The sequence below is a fragment of the Rhincodon typus genome, chromosome 23, assembly GCF_021869965.1.
Source record: "Rhincodon typus isolate 14 chromosome 23, sRhiTyp1.1, whole genome shotgun sequence".
Classification (NCBI taxonomy): Eukaryota; Metazoa; Chordata; class Chondrichthyes; order Orectolobiformes; family Rhincodontidae; genus Rhincodon; species Rhincodon typus.
In genome coordinates, this window is record NC_063354.1 from 29,137,909 (window position 1) to 29,157,471 (window position 19,563).

The 19,563-nt window shown below is 39.9% G+C and overlaps 1 protein-coding gene across 2 annotated transcripts in view; it reads right to left on the reverse strand.

The window, feature by feature from the left end:
• tmem104 (transmembrane protein 104) overlaps positions 1–19,563 on the reverse strand; it is a 181,619-nt gene that overhangs the window by 118,497 nt on the left and 43,559 nt on the right. For both annotated transcript variants that reach the window (XM_020528955.2, XM_048611045.1), the window contains 2 exons: positions 12,506–12,617; positions 10,849–10,929 (listed from right to left, as the gene is read on the reverse strand). In XM_020528955.2, the coding sequence (XP_020384544.1) occupies positions 10,849–10,929; positions 12,506–12,617 (193 nt within the window). The remainder of the gene's footprint in view (positions 1–10,848; positions 10,930–12,505; positions 12,618–19,563) is intronic.

Here is a 19,563-nt window from a genome sequence, read left to right on the forward strand (position 1 = left end):
GCTGCTTGGCCTGCTGTGTTCATCCAGCCCTGCACCTTGTTGTCTCGGATTCTCTAGCATCTGCAGTTCCTACTATCTCTGCTTCAATCATGCCTTAGTTACACCCAAGTTGGGAGCTCCATTTTGGGCACCAAGCCTTGTGAAAACATATGGATCTTCAAGAGGACACATGCATGTATTTTCTTGTTATTGTAGCTGAAGAACAATCCAATTATGAGGACTACTAACTATTGCTCCCTCTAGTTTTGAGTATTCTTGCACACAAAACAGAAGCTGGAGTCGACCAAAGGGCCCTGAGCCTGCTCTGCCATTGCATACAATCATGGCTGATGTTTGCATTCCACATTCCTGTGGCTAACAAGACTGTATCAACCTGACTTAAAAACATTCAACCACCCCACTTTTAAGTCCTTCTGCAGCACAGTTCCAAAGTCTCTCAATGCTCAAAAAATTCTCATTGATGTCTGAAAACACTGATTTTTAAACACTACCCCGAAGTCACCCACAAAAGGAAGTGTCCTTTCCAAGTCCAAGTCCACCTTGTCAAGACTGTTTAGAATCTTATATACAAAAGTCATCCCCCGCAAACTCTAGTGGATGCAAACCTATTCTGTCCATCCTAGCCTCAAAAAAAAACAAACCACTGATTCTAAGCATCAATGAAGCAAGCCTTCCAAGGACTGCATTCAATGCATTCATATCTATCCTTAAATAAGATTATCAAAACTACACAGCATTTAAGCTGTTACCTTACCAATAGTCTATACAACTGAACAGAAGATTGATGAGATCTCTATTTGAGGTTCTCAAAGCATTAAAGGGATCTGGCAGAATTGATACAAGTAAACAATTTCCTCTGTGGGGAATCCCAATTAAGGGGGACCAGCTTGAATGCTCGAGCAGAAATCATAATTTAGAAGTGATACCATAAAACATATATGTTTCAAAGATCAGTAGGGGCTCATCTCAAAAAGGAAAAACCGAAAGAACTGTGAATGCTATAAATTAGGAACAAAAACAGAAGCTACAAGAGCTCAGTAGGTCTGGCAGCATCTGCAAAAGAAAAAAAAAAATCAGTTAACATTTCAGGTCCAGTGAGGTTCTTCTCATCTCAAAAGGGTTGTGGATGTTGGGTCAATTGACATACAGGTCCTAGTGGGACAAATTCATTTGTGCTATCAAAAGATTATTAAAGAAATGAAATGCATATTTAAGTGAGATCCAGTCAAACTTGAATGACTGAATGCCTGTCTCCTGTTCTCACACCCTTATCTTGGGGAAAGAGTCTGGCAAAGTCAAACAGATAGGGAGAAGGAAGCAGCAGAAGGGTACTTTTCGGGAAAATTAAAGTCCAAATGCTGAAGTGAAGGAACACTGCTCACCATTATGTTTACAGCTGCCCAGACTGATAAGTTGCTGTGCAAAAAGCCTACAGTCACTTGAGAACTTCAGTGTAATGTACCGTGGCACAGAGGAAGTCAAAGTGTGCTGCTTCAGCCAAGAGAACAATCTTCTCTACAGGAAGAACTGAACTAGTAAACAAACTCAAATATTTAATGCAATGCAAAAATCAAGCATTCACACAAAGCATAGAGGAGAGAATTAAAAAGAGATGAAGTTAAAAATTTTTATTATTTGGGATTTCACAGATGAAGGAATAAGACTATTTTTGTACAATTAACCTTCCAAGGTCAAAGAAACTGGTTGGCAATAATTTCAAGTAATAACTCCTGAATGCACTAGACTGAATATCTAACATGTTGAATGAATATCAGATGTTAATATGGAAACTTTCTGCCACTGCAAATGTTAGAGCAACATCTTAGATAACTGATGAAACGTGAGCAGCTGGTTCAGGGAAAAAGTCACAGCATCTTCCCAGTTCCTTCATACCACAGCATGTGTGCAGAAACTAGACGTTGTTCAACTTATTCCATAGTAACAGACAGAACAAAATAGCTTCATCATTATAATTGCTATTGCAGAACAAATACTGGTATCTGTACAGCAACAAGCCATTTTACGCAAGGTTCACTGCCAACGGAATATTACAGCAAGTATATGGAATGGATTGCCAAAGAATGATTTTGATAGAATGCTTCGAAGACAAGAATTACAGTGAAGAAAAATTATTTATTTTATGATCAAGTAATGAGATTTTTGGCGGCACATTCCTAAAAAAACACATTAATTGCCCAATTTTGTTCAGCGGCATGAGAAATATAGGCTACAATGTCACACCAACTCTGCTGGACCTCAATTATGAAGGTTCAAGAATAAACTTATTTTGCTGTCACTGTTGATCGGTGTCCCCATTTTGGAGGCATAGTTGGCACCAGAATTCTATGTTACGTTAAAGAATGTAAATCTAATCACTTACCTAGAGTATTACCTCTCATTCTGCTGATAGCTTAGTAATTAGTGGTTTAAAAATGTAAAATCATCCCTTTAACTTAGAATTGAGACACAAGGCCTCCAACCAACCAAGTTATCAATAAAATAGATAGCAGCACCCGTGAGACTTTCTATCAGCCATTTTTCTTTATGGGTCAGGTTCATATTGGGCAATGCATGGAAGGGAAACAAGGTCATGAGTGTAAGGAGTTATTACTTAAACTTAAATCAACTTAGAGAAGGTATAGAGAATCCACACAAGCCAATAGTGTAGTGCCAAAATGAATAAATTGAAAAGCACTGCACAAAAAGGGCTGATGCAATTCAAGATATATTCAATATTGATAATATTCAAGAACAGTTACTCATTTATGGAATTGAAGCAAGAACATTTTCTTTGTGTGCAACTACAATAAAAGTTCTGCACTATCAATGACTCAATTCATAGTTTCAAGTTGGGTGGGCAAAGGCAGAGCTGTTTATTCACAAGTGGATTAATCCTGTGGCACAGGTACACAGGTGCCATGCAGAAAAATGAAAACATCTAAGGAATGGTGGTAAAAATGAACCAAACTGCCAAAATGGCAATTAGACCAACAGCCAGAGGTTCAATTATTATGGACAACTCAGCAATATTTGCATTGTACAAAATCAACCACACCTAAAGGTTTAACCATCAACATAAACACCAACTGAATTAAAATATTTCAGAACTGTATTTGAAGTGTAAATATTGCCACTTCAGTTCCGTGGAACAGCCACGCTAAATTGGCAAATCACTGAATGCGATGGATGACTATGCAGCAGCTTTGAGAAATTACTTGTACTGGAGAGCAAGAACTCCCCTCAGGGCAAAATAAAATTTCAAAAAAGAAAAAACAACTGGAGAAAGTGTAGGAAACAAACTTCAAAGTGCTATGCTGGATTTGAGAATTAAATAGGTGCAAGTGATAAACATCCCATCAGAACTCAAATAAAAGTACTACAGACTGAATAGACACAGTCAGAGACCTTCTCCCATTTGGTAAAATGGAAATAGAACAATAATCCATCAGCAATAGAACCACCACTCTGCAGTGCTTCCTCATTTATAGCCAATATTTTCTCAATAAAAGACTGGCTTGAATTTATACATTTTACAAGTAGACTTCTTAAAGCACTTAAAAGCTATGTATTTTTGAAGAGTAGTCATTGTTCCTAGCTTAGTAAAGCTAGTAACCAGTTTGCACATAATCAATTCATGAACATCAACAAACTGTCTAGATAATCTGCATTTGTAACGAACCAAGGGATGAATATTGACCTGGGATAACTCTCTAACTGTTCTCAGAAGGTGTTTGGCATCTGTTGCATCTGCCAAAGGGGAAAAGAATTCCTCACTATCATTTCATTTAACAGACAGTACCAGCATTACCTCAGTATTGTACCTTTCCTTTGGTGCTCAAACCGTCAATTGGGATTTAACCCACAAGCTTCAAACCCAGAGGCAAAGGCAAAGTGCTATTCCTGTCCAAGGACTCGTATGTTACAAATGATTGCAGGGATTCTAATTGGTTGCACAAAATAACATGCTCCGAGACAGAAAGCACAATGTAGCAGTGAATACCTCAAAAAGCAAAATGCAGATGCTGAAAACTCAATGGAATATAACAAAATATTGCAAATATTCAGGCAACATGTATAGTGAGAAATGGTTAACATCAAGTTGGTGAACATGCACCAGAACTCTGTAGTTGATCAAAGAGGGAAATGTAGCAGTGTCCCAAGGAATTAGTACTGGAACTTTATTTATAGAGGAAGAGTCTAAAAGTGATGCTACTCTCCTTCAAGGAGAGATGACGAGAGTTACTTAGTACATGTTCAAAGGTATGAATAGCATGACTAGAGTGAATAGAGACAAACTGACAGGAGAGCAACTAACCAGAGGACAGAAAGTAATTGGCAAATAAACAAGGAGGAGAAAAAGAGAAGTTTGACTCCTCAGTTACAATCTGCTATATCTGAAGGATTAGCAGGTTTGTTACTTTCACGAGAGAACTGGACAAATATTTGAACAAAAAAAGTTGGAGCCAATCGTGTATGAGCAAGGAAGTGCAGAAAAATACGTAGATTTTTCAAAGATTTACCAGTGTTGAACTCTTTCTGGTTAAGGGCAGTTATTTCAACTTGTACAGATACAATGATACAGCCAAGGGGCAGGTGGGACTCGTCCAGAAAGCCTGGATTCAACAGGTAGCAACAATTCAACTAAGGATATGATAATAAACTTGTATGTTGTGCTGATCACCAAGTAATTTCCCATTACAAGTTTTTTTTGTTTGGTTCTTTCAGCTGCTTGCCCACTTGGGATTCGGTTGTACTGTTAATGTGCTCACATTTTAAACTGTGGTAGGTATTCTAGGGCTACTGCTACATTACAAGTGAAACATGATTGCTTTGGTTTTGGAAATCCAATGAAAGGCTAACAAATAATTAATGACTGCATTTACTTCAAACATATTTGGGCTGAGAAAAGTAAGTAGAAGAACACAAATCCAATTACATCTTTTAAAACTAACATTAAGCAGTAACCCTAGAATACCTACCACAATTTAAAAATGTGGAGTTGCTGAGCACATTAACAGTACAACCGAATCCCAACTGGGCAAGCAGCTGAAAGAACCAAACTAAAAAAAAAAGATCCAATAAGTCAGAAATCCCAAAGACCAAAAAAAAAAAAGATAGTGGAGCATGGGCTCAACCAATCTGAACAGCCAGGATTCCAAACTACATTAGAAAGCATGAAAGGAATACAAAAAGGAACAGTTAGACATTTTGGCATTTAGCATTTCCAAGGGTACAGTTTGAGTTAAGAGAACACAAAATTAGTATCATCCAATTTTTTTTGGTTGAAAAGCTCTGACTTAATAGTTGGTATCACTGAGGCCCCTTTGTATCTTTCAATGTCATCTCAGGACATCAAGCCATTCTAAGTAGCTGTTGAAATAAAAAAAATGACAAATTGGAAACATCTTTTTTCCTAATCCTTTCATGGACGAGGGCATTGCCTTGCTGGTTGACAATTAACCACCATCTTGAAATAGCCACAGTCCGAGTTATAGGGGCTCCCTGGCATGTTGAGTGTTCCAGAATTTTGAGCCAGTAACAGCGATAAATATTGCAAATCAGGATGAGGAGCCTGGAGAGGATCTTGCAGTGGTGGTATGCGCACGTATCTGCTGCCATTGTCCTTCTGTGGTGATAAAGGTTACAGGTTTGGAAGGTGCTGTTTAAAAAGGAGTCTTGGCGAGTTACTGGAGTGCAACTTGTAGATTGTGCTGGCACTGTCAGTCAGGAAAGGAGGAAGCAAAATGTGGAAGACGCTAGCTTAAGTGCCCAAGTGGACTGTTATGTTCTTAATGCTGCACCCATCCAGCCAAGTATTTACTGAACATTCCTGACTTGTGCCTTGTCCAGAAGGCCTATCATATACATGGATCAGCTACTGGTCAAAAAATTCCCAGCCTCTAAGCTTGTTTTGTGAAATAGAGTCATTGCCTGGCACTTGCATCACAAGGATTACTTCCCACTTCCTGGCCTGGATGCTGTCCAGGTCTTGCTGCATACGGACAGAGGGCTTCAGTATCGCAGGATTCATAAAAAGTGCTGAGCATTCAGCAATCAGCTGATGTCCCCCATCTGACTATGATGGAGGGAAGGCAGTGAAGTAGCTGAAGATGTTCAGAACTAGGACACTATCCTACAGAACTTCTGCAGAGATGTCCTACCTTCAACCACCTTCCTTTGTGCTAGCTATGACTCCAACCCACAAAGCTTGCCCAATTACCACTGACTCCAATTTTGCAAGGTGTCCCTGATGCTATAGAACATCCAAAGTTGACATTTCATCAAGGGCAGTCATTCTCACCTCACTTCTAGACTTCAGCTCTTTTGACAAGGTTTGGACCAAGGTTGTAGTAAGTTTAGAGCTGACTGACTCCAGCATAACCCAAACTGAGTGTCAATTTATTCCTTTAAAAATAACATGGGATCATTTGAAACAGGGTAAAAAATCCTGAAAATCAAAATTAAAACTGTGCCAAAGAGACATGTAAGTTCTAAGAGGAGAGGCAATTACTGCATATCACCGGCAAAGGTGGTGGGGGGTACAGGGAATGCTGTAGGTATCAAGTTGTTCCAGTTTCTTTTATGATAGCAAAACTGCAAAGAAACTAAATTAATAGCCAAACACTACAGTGCAAATCATCTTACTACAGGACATAAACAGGCATGTTTCTACTTTATCAGGTAGATGCCAGTGTTGTAGCTGCACTGGAACAGCTTGGCAAGAGGTGCAACTCGCTCTGGAGCTAGTCTTCAGTACTACTGCTGGAAGGGCTCTAGTTCAGCATCTCCAACCATTGTTTGAGATTATCTTGACTGACTAGAATTAGCTCAAGACTGGCACCTGTGATGCTGGGGACCTCAGGAGACACCCAAGTAAATTAACCACTTGGCACCTCTGAAGATTGATGCAGATTTTACAGCCTTACACTTGGCATTGGCATGAATCCCCAGCAGAACAGTGAGGAAATTTGTGGAGACTCCAAATAGTTGACTTGTCCACCACCATTCCTGACTAGATATGACAGAAACGTAGAACTAAAATCTGTTGGCTGTGGGATCATTTGCTTGTCTATGGCATGCTGCTTTTGTTCGGCATACACGCAAGCCCACATTCTAACTTTTCCAAGTAGAATCCATTTTGTTACTTAATGCCGGATGCTGTTGACGTGCTTTGTGCACCCTTCATTGAGCCAGGGTTACCAACCATTGGAAGTAGGCCACACAGCACCACAAACATGTTCCTCCATTCATTAAGATCACGGCTGATCTGAATACTTACCTTTTGATAACCCTTCACACCTTTGCTCAAAAATCTGTCCATCACTGCCTTAAACATGCTTGAGAATTTCATTTACAACACCTTTCAAACAAATAAATCATTCAAAAACTCAAATCTCAAAGCTCCGAAGAGTAGGCCCAACACAGCAGTGCCAGCCTCAAGGGGTCACAAATAGGAATTGCTGTCTTCAGGTGAAGGAGGCAGGGGGCTTAGGTGGACCAGCGATCATACTTTAGCTCCATTTTGTATCCATTGTCTTCACTTTAGCACTCAATTAACTCCTCTGTCTCAGAAACGGTCTTGACAAACTTGTCATGATAATCCGTGCTCACTCACCCCACTGACAGAACACAGCCACAATGAGTCAGCAAGGTAAAAAGTGCAAGTGCAATTACTGTGTAACACATTAGGTAAAAGATAGCATCTTTTTAATAGAAATGGTTGGTAGGAGTGACATTTATGAATGGTGAAGGCGAGCTTAGGATATTTGAGGCTAACAAGTCATTGCACCAGCTCACTAGTGTAACAGCAACAGCCACAGCCACATTCCAGAACATTCCTTTGCTGCCAGTTTCCTGAAACTGCAAAATGCCTGCTGCATATTCATCAAGGACAAAATCAGATAGGATAATTGAACAGTGGAACTGCAACACCTTGATGAAAGGTACAGATAATGATGCAGATACATCAGGCCTACTAGCCGTCCATATACCCCAGCCCGTTTCATCACACAACTCATGAGGCTAACCCAGTTTAATCACGGTTATGTATCCGAGGGCTAATTGAACTTTTGTATACAAACATAGTATTCCAGTGACTGGCAACTGATAGCATACACACCTTCATAGTAACAAAATAACTTTTTGCTCAAATGTAGTCAAACAAAAACTGACAAGCTGTAGGAGATATTGGAACTGGAAATTTAGTCCAAAGAGGTAACATTTTCAAGTACGAGATTGAGGGAAACAATGCTTATGCTAAGGACCCAAAACAGCCAGAAAAGGAACAAGTAACTATTGAGGTCAAAAAATAAGACAGATAGATCAGGATGCTGGAGACCTTCAGAGTTACAGATGGGCAAAGTCACAAAGGGAGTGGCAGAGATGAGAACTTTAGCTAAATCTATTAAAAAGTTGAAGCGTTAATGTGTCAGCAAGTACAACATGTATTTGAAGTCAAAATACAGGCAATTCTGCACAATATTAGAGACAATCCAGAGGAATGCAGTCAGTCCTTAACGAAAATGGATGGATGAGGGCTTTGGCTGTTGAGCTAAAGGGTAAACAACAACCAAGATTAGTGAAAAGAATACATGGATTATTGTTTGAAGATATGGGGTTGACAGTTCCAGGTCCAAAAAATAAGAGAAAGGAGCCTATGGTTCGGTTCACCTGATGCAGTGAGGGCCATAAATACTGGATTTCAGCCTTCCTAATGTTTAATTGTAGGAAACTGCTACTCCAAGTTTTGTCACCATTTCCTGAAACGATTCCACAAATGGTCTGAAACAAACTGCAAAACAGCTACTCACCTGTGCCATTATACATTTTGCATAATGACAGTCACTTGACGTTTAACATATTAGGCTGCACAAAGTTCAACAAAACTACATTTTTGGCTCACAATAGCTCATCATAAACTGATCAACTGGGAAAATGTATCTTTTACAATATAAACTAGGTCATTGCTTGAACTGTCTGTTCTGGATCAAAATATATTAGGAAGTAACATACAGAACAAGTAAACCAAGCCCAAACTTCCAGTAAGCTTTTTGCTAGCTCTTTTGCCTTCAACATTTCAACCATTAGTTGATGTGCTTTATTGGTTCAGCTTTGTGCATTTGCTTGCACAAGTAGAATGCAAACAACCCTGCAGTCTGATACTATAGGCAAAGTACTCTGAAGCAGGTTGTACATAATTAAACCTTAGAAATAGAACAGCTCAAATTTTGGTGGTGTTAAGGGAGTTAACAGCAAACTGTCACTTTGCCATCACTATTCCTCAAACCAGACCCAAGTTCAGAAGGTTTAGTGCAGTTTAGTACAGAAATCCTGAAATAGCAGGATGGTACTCAATCTTCCACCACAGCTTACATGTAGATACCTTCCAGTGCAACAAAAACTAAGCTTCAGTGCTCCCAGCACTACACACCATTATAGCCCTTTCCTGAGTTACACCTTAAATCAACTAGATGTATTTGACTTAATTTTTAAAACATGATCAATGAAAGAACAGACCAATGAGAAATAAAATGCTACACTATCAATGCTGTTAAAAATTCAAGCTAACTTCAAATATTTCATATTTAACTTTGTCATAATTATTAGTTTTTAAATCATCCCATTTGTTTGGATCTGTAGCATGGTTGATACATTTTCTAATGATTTGACTTCACAGCCTTTTAATCCTGTTTGTCAGACTCACCTGATTGGCAGCTTAGACTGAAATTCTTTCCAAGACATATCACTAGGTCTCAGCCAAACTTGAGCCAACCCTTTTAACATCACTGACCACAAAATGTGGCCATATAACCTCCAATACTTAAAATTATGCTGCAATATTTAGCATTGCATATCAGGCTTTCAAAATTAAAAATTTACACTAGCTACAGTTTAGTCCTATATTGATAACCAGTTTTGATGGTTTTGAAAAAATAACAGACGTTTATAGCACAATGTGCCAGCAGAGAGCTGCTGTTTAACTGCCCTTTCTTGATGTGCCCAAATAAAAGTACAAACCAAAAACAAAGTTGACTCTGCTTTTTTCTCAAGTTTGACTGAAAGCTTACTCAGCTTCAAGTAGCCAAATCAGATTCATCCACTGATCAAAAATGTACAAAAACCAAAACAGGTCAAAAATGGAGTCTTTGGCCCAACATCTTCGTTACTTCAATGACCTCCCTGTCATAAGGTCAGAAGTGGCAATGTTTGCTGATAATTGCACAGCTTTCAGCACTGATTGCTAGTATCCAGGCTTGGGCTAATAAAACAGAAAATAATGTTTGCACCACAGAAATGACAGGCTATGCCCATTTCCCAGAGAATCTAACCATCATGCACTGACATTCACTGGTATTACCACTAAATCTCCCAATAAACATTCTGGGGGTTACATTGACTAGCCATATAAATATTGTCTTTAAGAGCTACAAGAATGGGAATCTGACAATCAACTCCACTCCTGATTCTGTAAGTCTTGTCCACAAATCTACAAAAGGTAAATTCAAGAGTGCAATGGAATATTGGACACTTACCCAGATTAGCACAGCTCCAACAACACGGAGTTCGACACCGTCCAAGACAAAGATAACTAGCAGCTTGCTGTAAGAGAGAGCTTCAACCTGAAGTAGGAGCTGAAGCTGTCCCAAAATACAGTAATCAAATCCCTGGTCACTACAATGTGATCAGAAACAGTCATTTGGGCTCATTTCCTTCTTCAGAAGGAAGAGGGCTGAGGTGAATTGCAGCATACCCACCAGCTCATGAACTAGCTTACGCAGCACCAACAGGTCCATTGTTTAAACAAACACTAAACAGTTAGTTTTATAAATATGTTTGTGAAATGCTCACCTTTATTGAAAAACATGGAAGCCATCTGACCCATTTCTACTCGTTCCACAATGTCAAAAGCATCATACATACTGGTTCTTTCTAGGACCAAAACAGGCAATGGAATTGTTAGCGCACAGGCTCAAGTAGCAGAAAAGAATAAAAACGAATTTTTTTTTGTTAATCATCATTCCAATTGTTATCCCCAAGACTGGATTCTGAGGTTCAACTAATTTCTTGGTTTGTCCCATTACCATTCCTTTGCACTTTGCATCATGATCCCTTATTATTTCAATGCTCCTGCCTTTATACTTTGTTCCTCCCCTGCAACTTGTCCACACCTTTGGACTTGACTACAAACAAACATCAAAATTTTCTAGGTATGGAAGAAACCCACGGTATTGAGAGTGGAGACAAACTCTTAGCTGCCATTTCTAACCACTGGATTTGTTAAATGCAAAAAAGGACCATTCAATACTTAGTTGTAATCTTAAAAATCCAACTAAACAATGGTCAAACCACCATATCTAGTCAAATTGGTCTACATATTCAAACACTGAACTAAATCCAAAGTAATTTCAACTTTCACAAGTGCTCCAAAATCTGAAGATTACTATGAAAAATCTTCCAAATGTGCTCTGCCTAGATTCAAAATTGGAAAGCAGAAGCCAAAAATTAACCAGGGAATGGAGAAAACTAGTTGATGGGTTCAAAGAGATTCACAGTTGTGGAAGTCAACGCACCGAGTTCAAATCCTGGAATCAATTATGGGACTATCATGATTTATACTAAACATTAGAAGTCTGGATTCTGAAGCTCTGGTATGCATATAATGTAATTTGCAGGTCACAGTACTGTACTAGGACAAGGCAGTTGAGCCAAAGTAAACTCCTCTGGGGCTTTGGAAGAAAACTTCAATATATACAAGAGGTAAATTGCAGACCAGCTTGAAACAAACAAAAAGATTCACTAGATCTGGCAGCGTTTGCAGAGAAAGTTGATATCACTATTCACCTCAATGTAAATATCCAAATGGCCAAACTATTGATTTTTGGACCATTGTTAAGCTGTCTCAGCTCCTTCCTCTTTTCATTTACTTATTAGGCTAAATCACCCTCCATAGTCTCAAACTTGCCCATGAGACATGACTCCTGCTTCATTGAACAGATTTGCACAACAGCAAACTCTCATTCGCAGGTCATGTCAGCTGACATTGTAAGAGAAGGCAATATGACTAGATTTAAACATCTTTTACAAATTCAGTCCATCTCAAAAGACCTTACAATCGAAGTACTTTTCAAATCCAGTGTTTTAAAAGAAAAGGCAGCCATTCTGTGCATAGCAACCTCCCAGTGATATGTTATCCAGTCACGTTTCATATTAGTGGCATTAGTTGAAGGCTTAATACTCATCTTGACAGAACTCCCCTGCCACAGGGTCCTCATTTTTCCAATTGAGATGGGAATCCACAAGCTGGTTTAAAAGCAAAGACTGCACTTCTGGCAGTGCAGCATCTCCCTCAAATCCATAATGATTCCAGAGAATCAATGCTTCAAGCAACTTGGCAAATGCTTCATTTTAATACAATTTGGGTGATGTGCCCTGCATAAGGAATAGTCAGCAAAAACTTGCAGTTTTGACATTTTGGCTCTGTAAAGAGCTTTGTCTCAATACTTACGTACTGAGAGAATAGGTCTTGTCTCTGACCGCTCATAACCATCTCTGATCGGAATGATATTCTTGTCTTCGTCCTCATCATACGAGTCTGAAGAGGGATCGCTGTCATCCACCTTTTATGATAAAACAGCAAACAGCCTGATAAGCACCACTTTTGACTCTGGTATATAAAACAGCTAGAATTTGCTGCCTCTTCCTCTCTAGAGTAGGGTGCTCAGTGCTCATTTCAAATGAATAGACATTTACAGGCAGTGAACAAGTGAATTTCCTGACCAGAAATCCTTGCTTTTCTTATCCTCAGACTCCACACTTGCAATTGATGCCCTGCTTATGTATGCCTGCTTCAAAAGCACTATCCTTAACAAAAAAGCAGTTTCCTAGAGATAAGGTTTTCTCGGCACTTGAAACTAGAGGCAAATCACAACACTTCAAGTATTGCTTTTATTAAGAGTTAGCTCCACGCTTGTCCTCCTTATTCTAATCTCGTGTACTGTATGGTGGCTTTAAGCAAGTAGTACTTACAATTTCAGATGAGAAGATTTATTTTGTACAGATAAAACACTTGTACTATGTGTAAGAGGGGGGGAAAAGGCGAAGGGTGAAAGGGTGGATGCATTTTGATCCCAGCTGACTGTAATCCTGGCCAAGTCAAATCCCACAATGAAACCTGGCTTAAGAGATCAGTTTAATTTGGATTTGGCAGTTGGATTCGTCAATGAATATTCACATCTTAGCTGCTAATATTCTTCCACAGAAGCAACAAAACAAAATCTACACAAGTTCAAAAGAGATCTTAAAACATCTATGACGTTTCAATCTATTATCTGAAAATATCCTTGAAGGCTTAATCCCAATTTTAAAAAAAGGTGTTGCTCAGATCTCAACTCTCCAATTTCTTACTTAACTGGTCCTTTCCAAGTTTGATGAGACTTAAATCAGTGATTACTTGAACCTCTTCAGTACAGACAGCCTAAATTTCAACCAATTCACTTTGGAGATATTAAAAACCCAGAGAAGCTCAAAAACCGTTCTCCTGAACTGAATTCAAATCATAAATAGCCCCTGGTATGTTTGTTCTGTCATATAAAATTCAATGTTGTAAACACTTCAGTTAACAGCACAGGTAACAAGGCATTTACAAGTGACATCACAAATTGAATTAGATCACTGCTCCAAATGACTGACTTCTAAGAAAACCTTCAAAGGACTGAGACCACACATACACTTTGCATCTACACACCTCAAAAGAACCAATTTGTGTGTGTAGAAGACAACAGCATTTGTATTGGTGTAGAGCTGGATGAACACAGCAGGCCAAGCAGCAGAGGAGCAGGAAGGCTGACGTTTCGGGCCTAGTATGACAGCTTACATGAAAGCATATACTAATGTAATGTAACAGACTGGAGTAACCAGGATGCTTTCCTTTGAGCAGAGCCAGTTGCAAAGTTGCAGCGGGCTTTTAACAATTCGATGTTTTTAAAAGTCAAAATTATGAAAGACTCTTCTCTAGGACATTAGAGATGACAAAGGACATCAAATTAAGGAAAGACAATTTAGGAGAAGCTTCCATGAGGAAGTGTTAAGTGTCTGATACATGGCATGATTCAAACAGAAACTATTGCAACTTGCAGGAAAATTAGATACCATACTTAAACCAAGAGATACACTGAGCTATGGTTAAGATGGGGTAGTGAAATGATCTTTGATTCAGTCAGGTCAAGAATCAACTGCAACTTCCTCCTATGCACTATGTATCCATGGTTAGGAATTTCCCATTCCCCATGCCCATTTACTTAGCCACTCAAAACACGCATTTGCTATCAAACAAAACATCCAGTTCAAAGTTGCCTGCTAAACAGAAAAGTAACTTCGATTCAGTCACATTAGTTAATTTTCACTGAAAAAGATTCAAAAGCAATTCACCACATGATTTGTTTGAAATGCCTTATTTAATTTGTACTAATGACATTCATTTCAAACAGGCAATGTGATTATTTGATTTGCTGGTACTGTTAATGTGAAGAGGGAAATGACGGTACACAAGTGAAATGCTGAATGATAACAAATTGCTGCCTTAATAAAGGAGACAGAAATTCAATTCATTTTATTCAGTGAAGGTTTTGCATTTTAGTGGAGGTACTATTTTTAAAAAGCAAAGGAACCCTTAAAATTGGGTCAGCTTTCAAACCTTGGCAGAGTCTGGATTTTAGCTTAATTTCAACAGCACTGGAGAATATATCGGTGATCAAGATCAGCTTCCTTCCATCCATTTGTCCATTCCACAGCCTGTTTACAAGATTCTCATCAGTATTGCATGAAACAGCACAACCTTCTGTAGAGATTTTGCGCTGGAGCGCGGCAATATTCCTGGTACAAATTATGCTCACTTTCTAAATTGGATTCTGTCGCTCAAGGTTCTGCTTGACTTTGCTTGTATTTCAACACTAATATTCCACAAGATAGTCTAAGTCAGGTAGCCTTTCAAAAAGACAATTTCTTTCCCCCCCACCCTCCCAATTTCTTTTTGCATTAAGTCAGAGTAACCAGACCCAGTGCAAAAACCCCCCAAAAGGGCCCCAAAAAAAAAAAAAAAAACAGGGCTCCATCCGTGGACTTAGAGGGGGAGTAATGTAGTGATTGTAGCATGGTCAGCAAGGTAGATCTCAGAATGAGTTCCCAGGTTGGACCAAGTTAACTGCCCCAATCAGGGAGCCCTGGCTAACATAAAACAAATGTCAATGGTTCTGTTCAGTCAGAGCGGATTCTAAGGAAACCAGGCCAGCGTCAAGTACTACTTGCCTCCCAGATGGCATTCCAACTTGTCATTGTATGTACTTAAACAAGAGCCCACTGCTGAATTCAACCTGAAGCTCCGAGTGACACAACCTTGTCTTCTTTAAGTAGACCTAGCAAGGTTTGTGGTCTGTTACGATTACAAGTTTATACTTGTAAAGAGGTACTGGTGGAACTCTCATACCAAAGATGACTGCTAAACCTTCCTTCTCTATCTGAGCCTATTTGCCCTCTGCATGCCAAAGTCCAGGGAGCATGCACCATTAGGCGCTCCTCACCATCTGTGAGCCAACACTAACCTGATCCCACACAGAGGCATCACACATCAGCACCAGATCTCACTTGGGATCAAACTGTCAACACATTAGACAGTGATAGCTGCTTCTTCACTTCCCTAAAAGCTACATCTGTGGTTACAATACTACTTCCAATATGCTTTCAATAGCAGATGCAAGGGTGCCAGTTTACATACAAGTTTCTTTCATAATTCACCAACCCCAGGTGAACCTTTGATTGCCCTCCTTCATCTGGTCTTGTTGACTCTGTAGCTCAACGAGGTCACTCGGGGTGCCTGGAACACACTTTTCCCTTCTAAAGCGTATATCCACCTTGAAGAAATGTATAAAGGACGATGTCCAAGTTCTCTTTACTGGTCTTCCCCTTTAGCAGATAAATGGCAACTTGGTGGTAGATCCTCTAAAATGTTCTGTTGTCTGCTGAAAAAATGGTACAGGCTAATGATACCCCCACGTAAGGAAAATGGTACTGGGTGAGCCTTGCAGAATTATGGAATTGGTTCTTAGTCAAGAATGCACGGTGGCCCTGGCTGTTTTGCTAGTCCTGACAATCTTCCAGGTATTTAATTAGAACTTCACTCAGGCAGCCATTTTCTAATTAAAAAATGTTGAACAAATCAAGGTGAAATCTTGAACTATTCTGCCCCATCAGGCCTGGGCCCAAGCCTTTTAAAATCCATATTAACTGAACTAGTTGCTTCTCCTAAGAGATCAGAACCAAAGTTGTACCCTTAACCTGCAAAGGTTCCCTGGTAGAGGTTCAGTCTAGCCAAGGTCTTGGACAAACTTAAGGATTGGAGTCCAAGATGAATTTTGTTAAAGACTAGTTCTGCAATCACCGATTTCAACACAGCTCTATCAACCTCCATTAGAACCAAGCGACCACTTAACCAGACACGGAATTTGATTGTTTGGCAACATCTAAAATCACAACCAATTTAACTCTTCCAAGCCAGCTGAAGGTAGGCTTTCCAAGGCATGCACTCTCCTAGATACCAGACTAGGAGTCCTAACTCAACTGAGTTCTAGCAGGACTTCTGCTGTCTTGAGTCTGCATACCAGTAGCAACTACAATGGCTTACCATCCCCAATCCTGAAGAAAATTTTTATAATTTGGCCAAGGCTTGGCTTTGTTTTGGGGTTTTGCTGTAGCCTGGCCCAGAGTCCCTCTGTTTGGGATATGTCCCAAGTGAGGTTATGCAATGGCCTTCATTCATTTGGTGTCCCCCAAACTGTATCAGCCTAGCAAGGATGTCCACTTCCATTGGAAAACCATGTAACTGATAGAAAATGCAGCACATGGAACTGCAGACAAAGCCGGTTGTAGTGACTATTTGAAGTCCAGATGGGCTTCAGCTAGGTGCTTTTGCATAGTTACGTCATTGATCCCACAATACCCAACAGGGTCTCAGCATCTCCTGAAGCATTAAACCAAAGTCACATGCCTCTAAGTTGTCTTAACCTTGTCAAAAATCTGGACACAGATTCCACTGGTTCTTAAACTGCACAGTAAAACCAATAGCATCTCAATTAGGAGGCCGCTTGGGTCGTAATTTTCCTCAACTAAATCTGTCAACTCTTCGAAAGGTTTTAGTATGGGCACCGCAGGAAACATCAGGCTCCCAATCATCAAAAAACTGCAGGTCCACAAGCTGTCAGGAGAATTATTGATTGCTTTTCATTTGTCCCAACACAATTTGCTCAGACAAATGAACATTCTTTCCACATACTGAGACCAATCTTTGACAGCAGGATTGAACAAGTCAAGCTTCTCAGACAATAGGGTGATGCCAGAAATGCTTACCCCAACTCAGACTATTGAGTAAATTTCTTCACTTGTATTTTTTTCTCTCATCACCACTGAAGTAACAACAAGAGACCAGTATCCCATCACCAAGTCACCTTTTATTTACACATGCATAGTATTTGACACTGGCCCAGCTTCCTCAGAGCCAGATCTGCAAACAGAACCTCTGACACACTGGTTTAGATCCATCAGCCATGGGTCTCTGATGGCCCAGATTAATAGCCCCAAACAGGCAATTTGTTAGAGGTCCACCTGGCTAACCTCATTACAATCACTACAAATGGGAAAGTGAACTGAGGAACCTTAAATGCTGGAAATACTCAGGTCAGATATAATCTGTGGAGAAGAGAAACAAAGACAAAACCTGTTTTTCTCAGCAAAAATAAGACCTTCATACCCCAAGATACAGGAGCAGAATTAGGCCAGTCTTGTCTGCTATGTCTCAACAGCATTCTCCTGTAATCTTTCATCTCCTTACTAATCAAGAACCCATCTTGGACACATTCAATGACTTGGCCTCCACAGTCCCCTGTGGCAAGGAGTTCCACAGATTGTTCAGTCAGAGGGTAGTCAAATTCCTCATCTCAGTTCTAAAGGGTCATCCCTTCACTCAGGTTGGGCCCTTCGGTCATAGTCAGTCCTACGAGTGGAGACATCTTCCACATCTATTGTATCCAGGCCCTCATCCTTCTAAACTCTGGAATACAAACCTAGAGTCCTCAATCACTTTTCATATGAGAAGGGATCATTAAGCCTCCTCTGAAGCCCCTCCAAAGGCAACACGTCCTTAGATAGGGGACCCAAAATTGCTCACAATTTCAAATGCAGTCTGACCAGAGCCTTATACAGCCTCAGCAGTACATCTTTACTCTTGTATTCTAGCTTTCTTGAAATGATAGCTAACTTAGAATTTGTCTTCACTGCCATATGAACCTGCATGTTAACCTTGAACTAGGAGGCCCAAGTCCCACTGTGTTTGAGATTACCAAAGCCTTTTCCCAGTTTAGAAAATTGTCTAGGCCACTATTCATGGCAAAGTGCATAACCTCACACTTCCCCCACGTGTCCTGCCTCTTTTGCCCACTCTCCTAGCCTAAGTCCTTTTGAAGCTTCCTCAAAGCTATCTGTCCCTCCATCTATATTTGTCATGTGCAAACTTAACAACACCCTCAGCTTCTTCATCTTGAAGAATGTACAATGCAAATCGTTCTGGTCCCACTGACATGTGGAACTCCTCGAAAAAGGACCCCTTGATCCCTACTCTGCCTTCTGCCAGTCAGTCAATCCTCTATCCCTACTAGTACCTTGCTAATACCAATCAGCACTTCTTATTTAAGAGTCTCCTGCGTGGCACCTCGTCAAAGGCCTTCTTGAAATCCCAATAGATCACGTCTACCGGTTCTCCTTTGAGGTAATGGGCAAGTTAGACAAACAATTCTGACACATTTATCAGGAGTGACCTCTCTTGGACAAAGCCATGTTGACTCAGCCTTATTTTACTGTGCACTTCCAAGTGCTCAGCATCCTCAAATCTTACCCACCTTGTGTATTCCTAACATTTTCTGTTTTCACTTTTAAAAAAGGACCCAAATTTAAATTTCAATTTAACAGGTCTATCAAAATATGCCATTATAATCAGACATGCCCCACACATCCTTGCACTCCACAAATGAAAAAGAGCATTTTAAACTGTGCTTAAGCTTGCTGCAAAGTTCCTGCCCAATTATGCTTAAAAGTATCATGCTTGGCATTATGAATGCTCTTTGTGAGTAAGGCAACTATTTATCCAAGTAATTAACTGAACTTTTAGCTCATTTATATACTGCCTCCAAACTAAGTACCCCAGAAACGCTATCAGCAAAGGTTAGGTGAGATGACCAAAACACTGTCAGAAAGCTAGGCTCTACAGTGTTTCACAAGAAAGTGACACCTATATGGAGGGAAATTGGTGGGAAGGAATGGGTGGCATGGGATGTGATGTGATGCCATAGCTTAGGATTTAGGCACAAATTTAAAGAAAAAAGGTGTAATATACAAAAGACGTCATAAGAACAGTGGAACAGTGACAGATTCTGATCTTCAGTTCTGGTGTCATCTTTGACAAGGTTTTGAATCCTGAATGCTCTTTTTCTTACCCCTGACATGTGCATTATTCTAATGTAC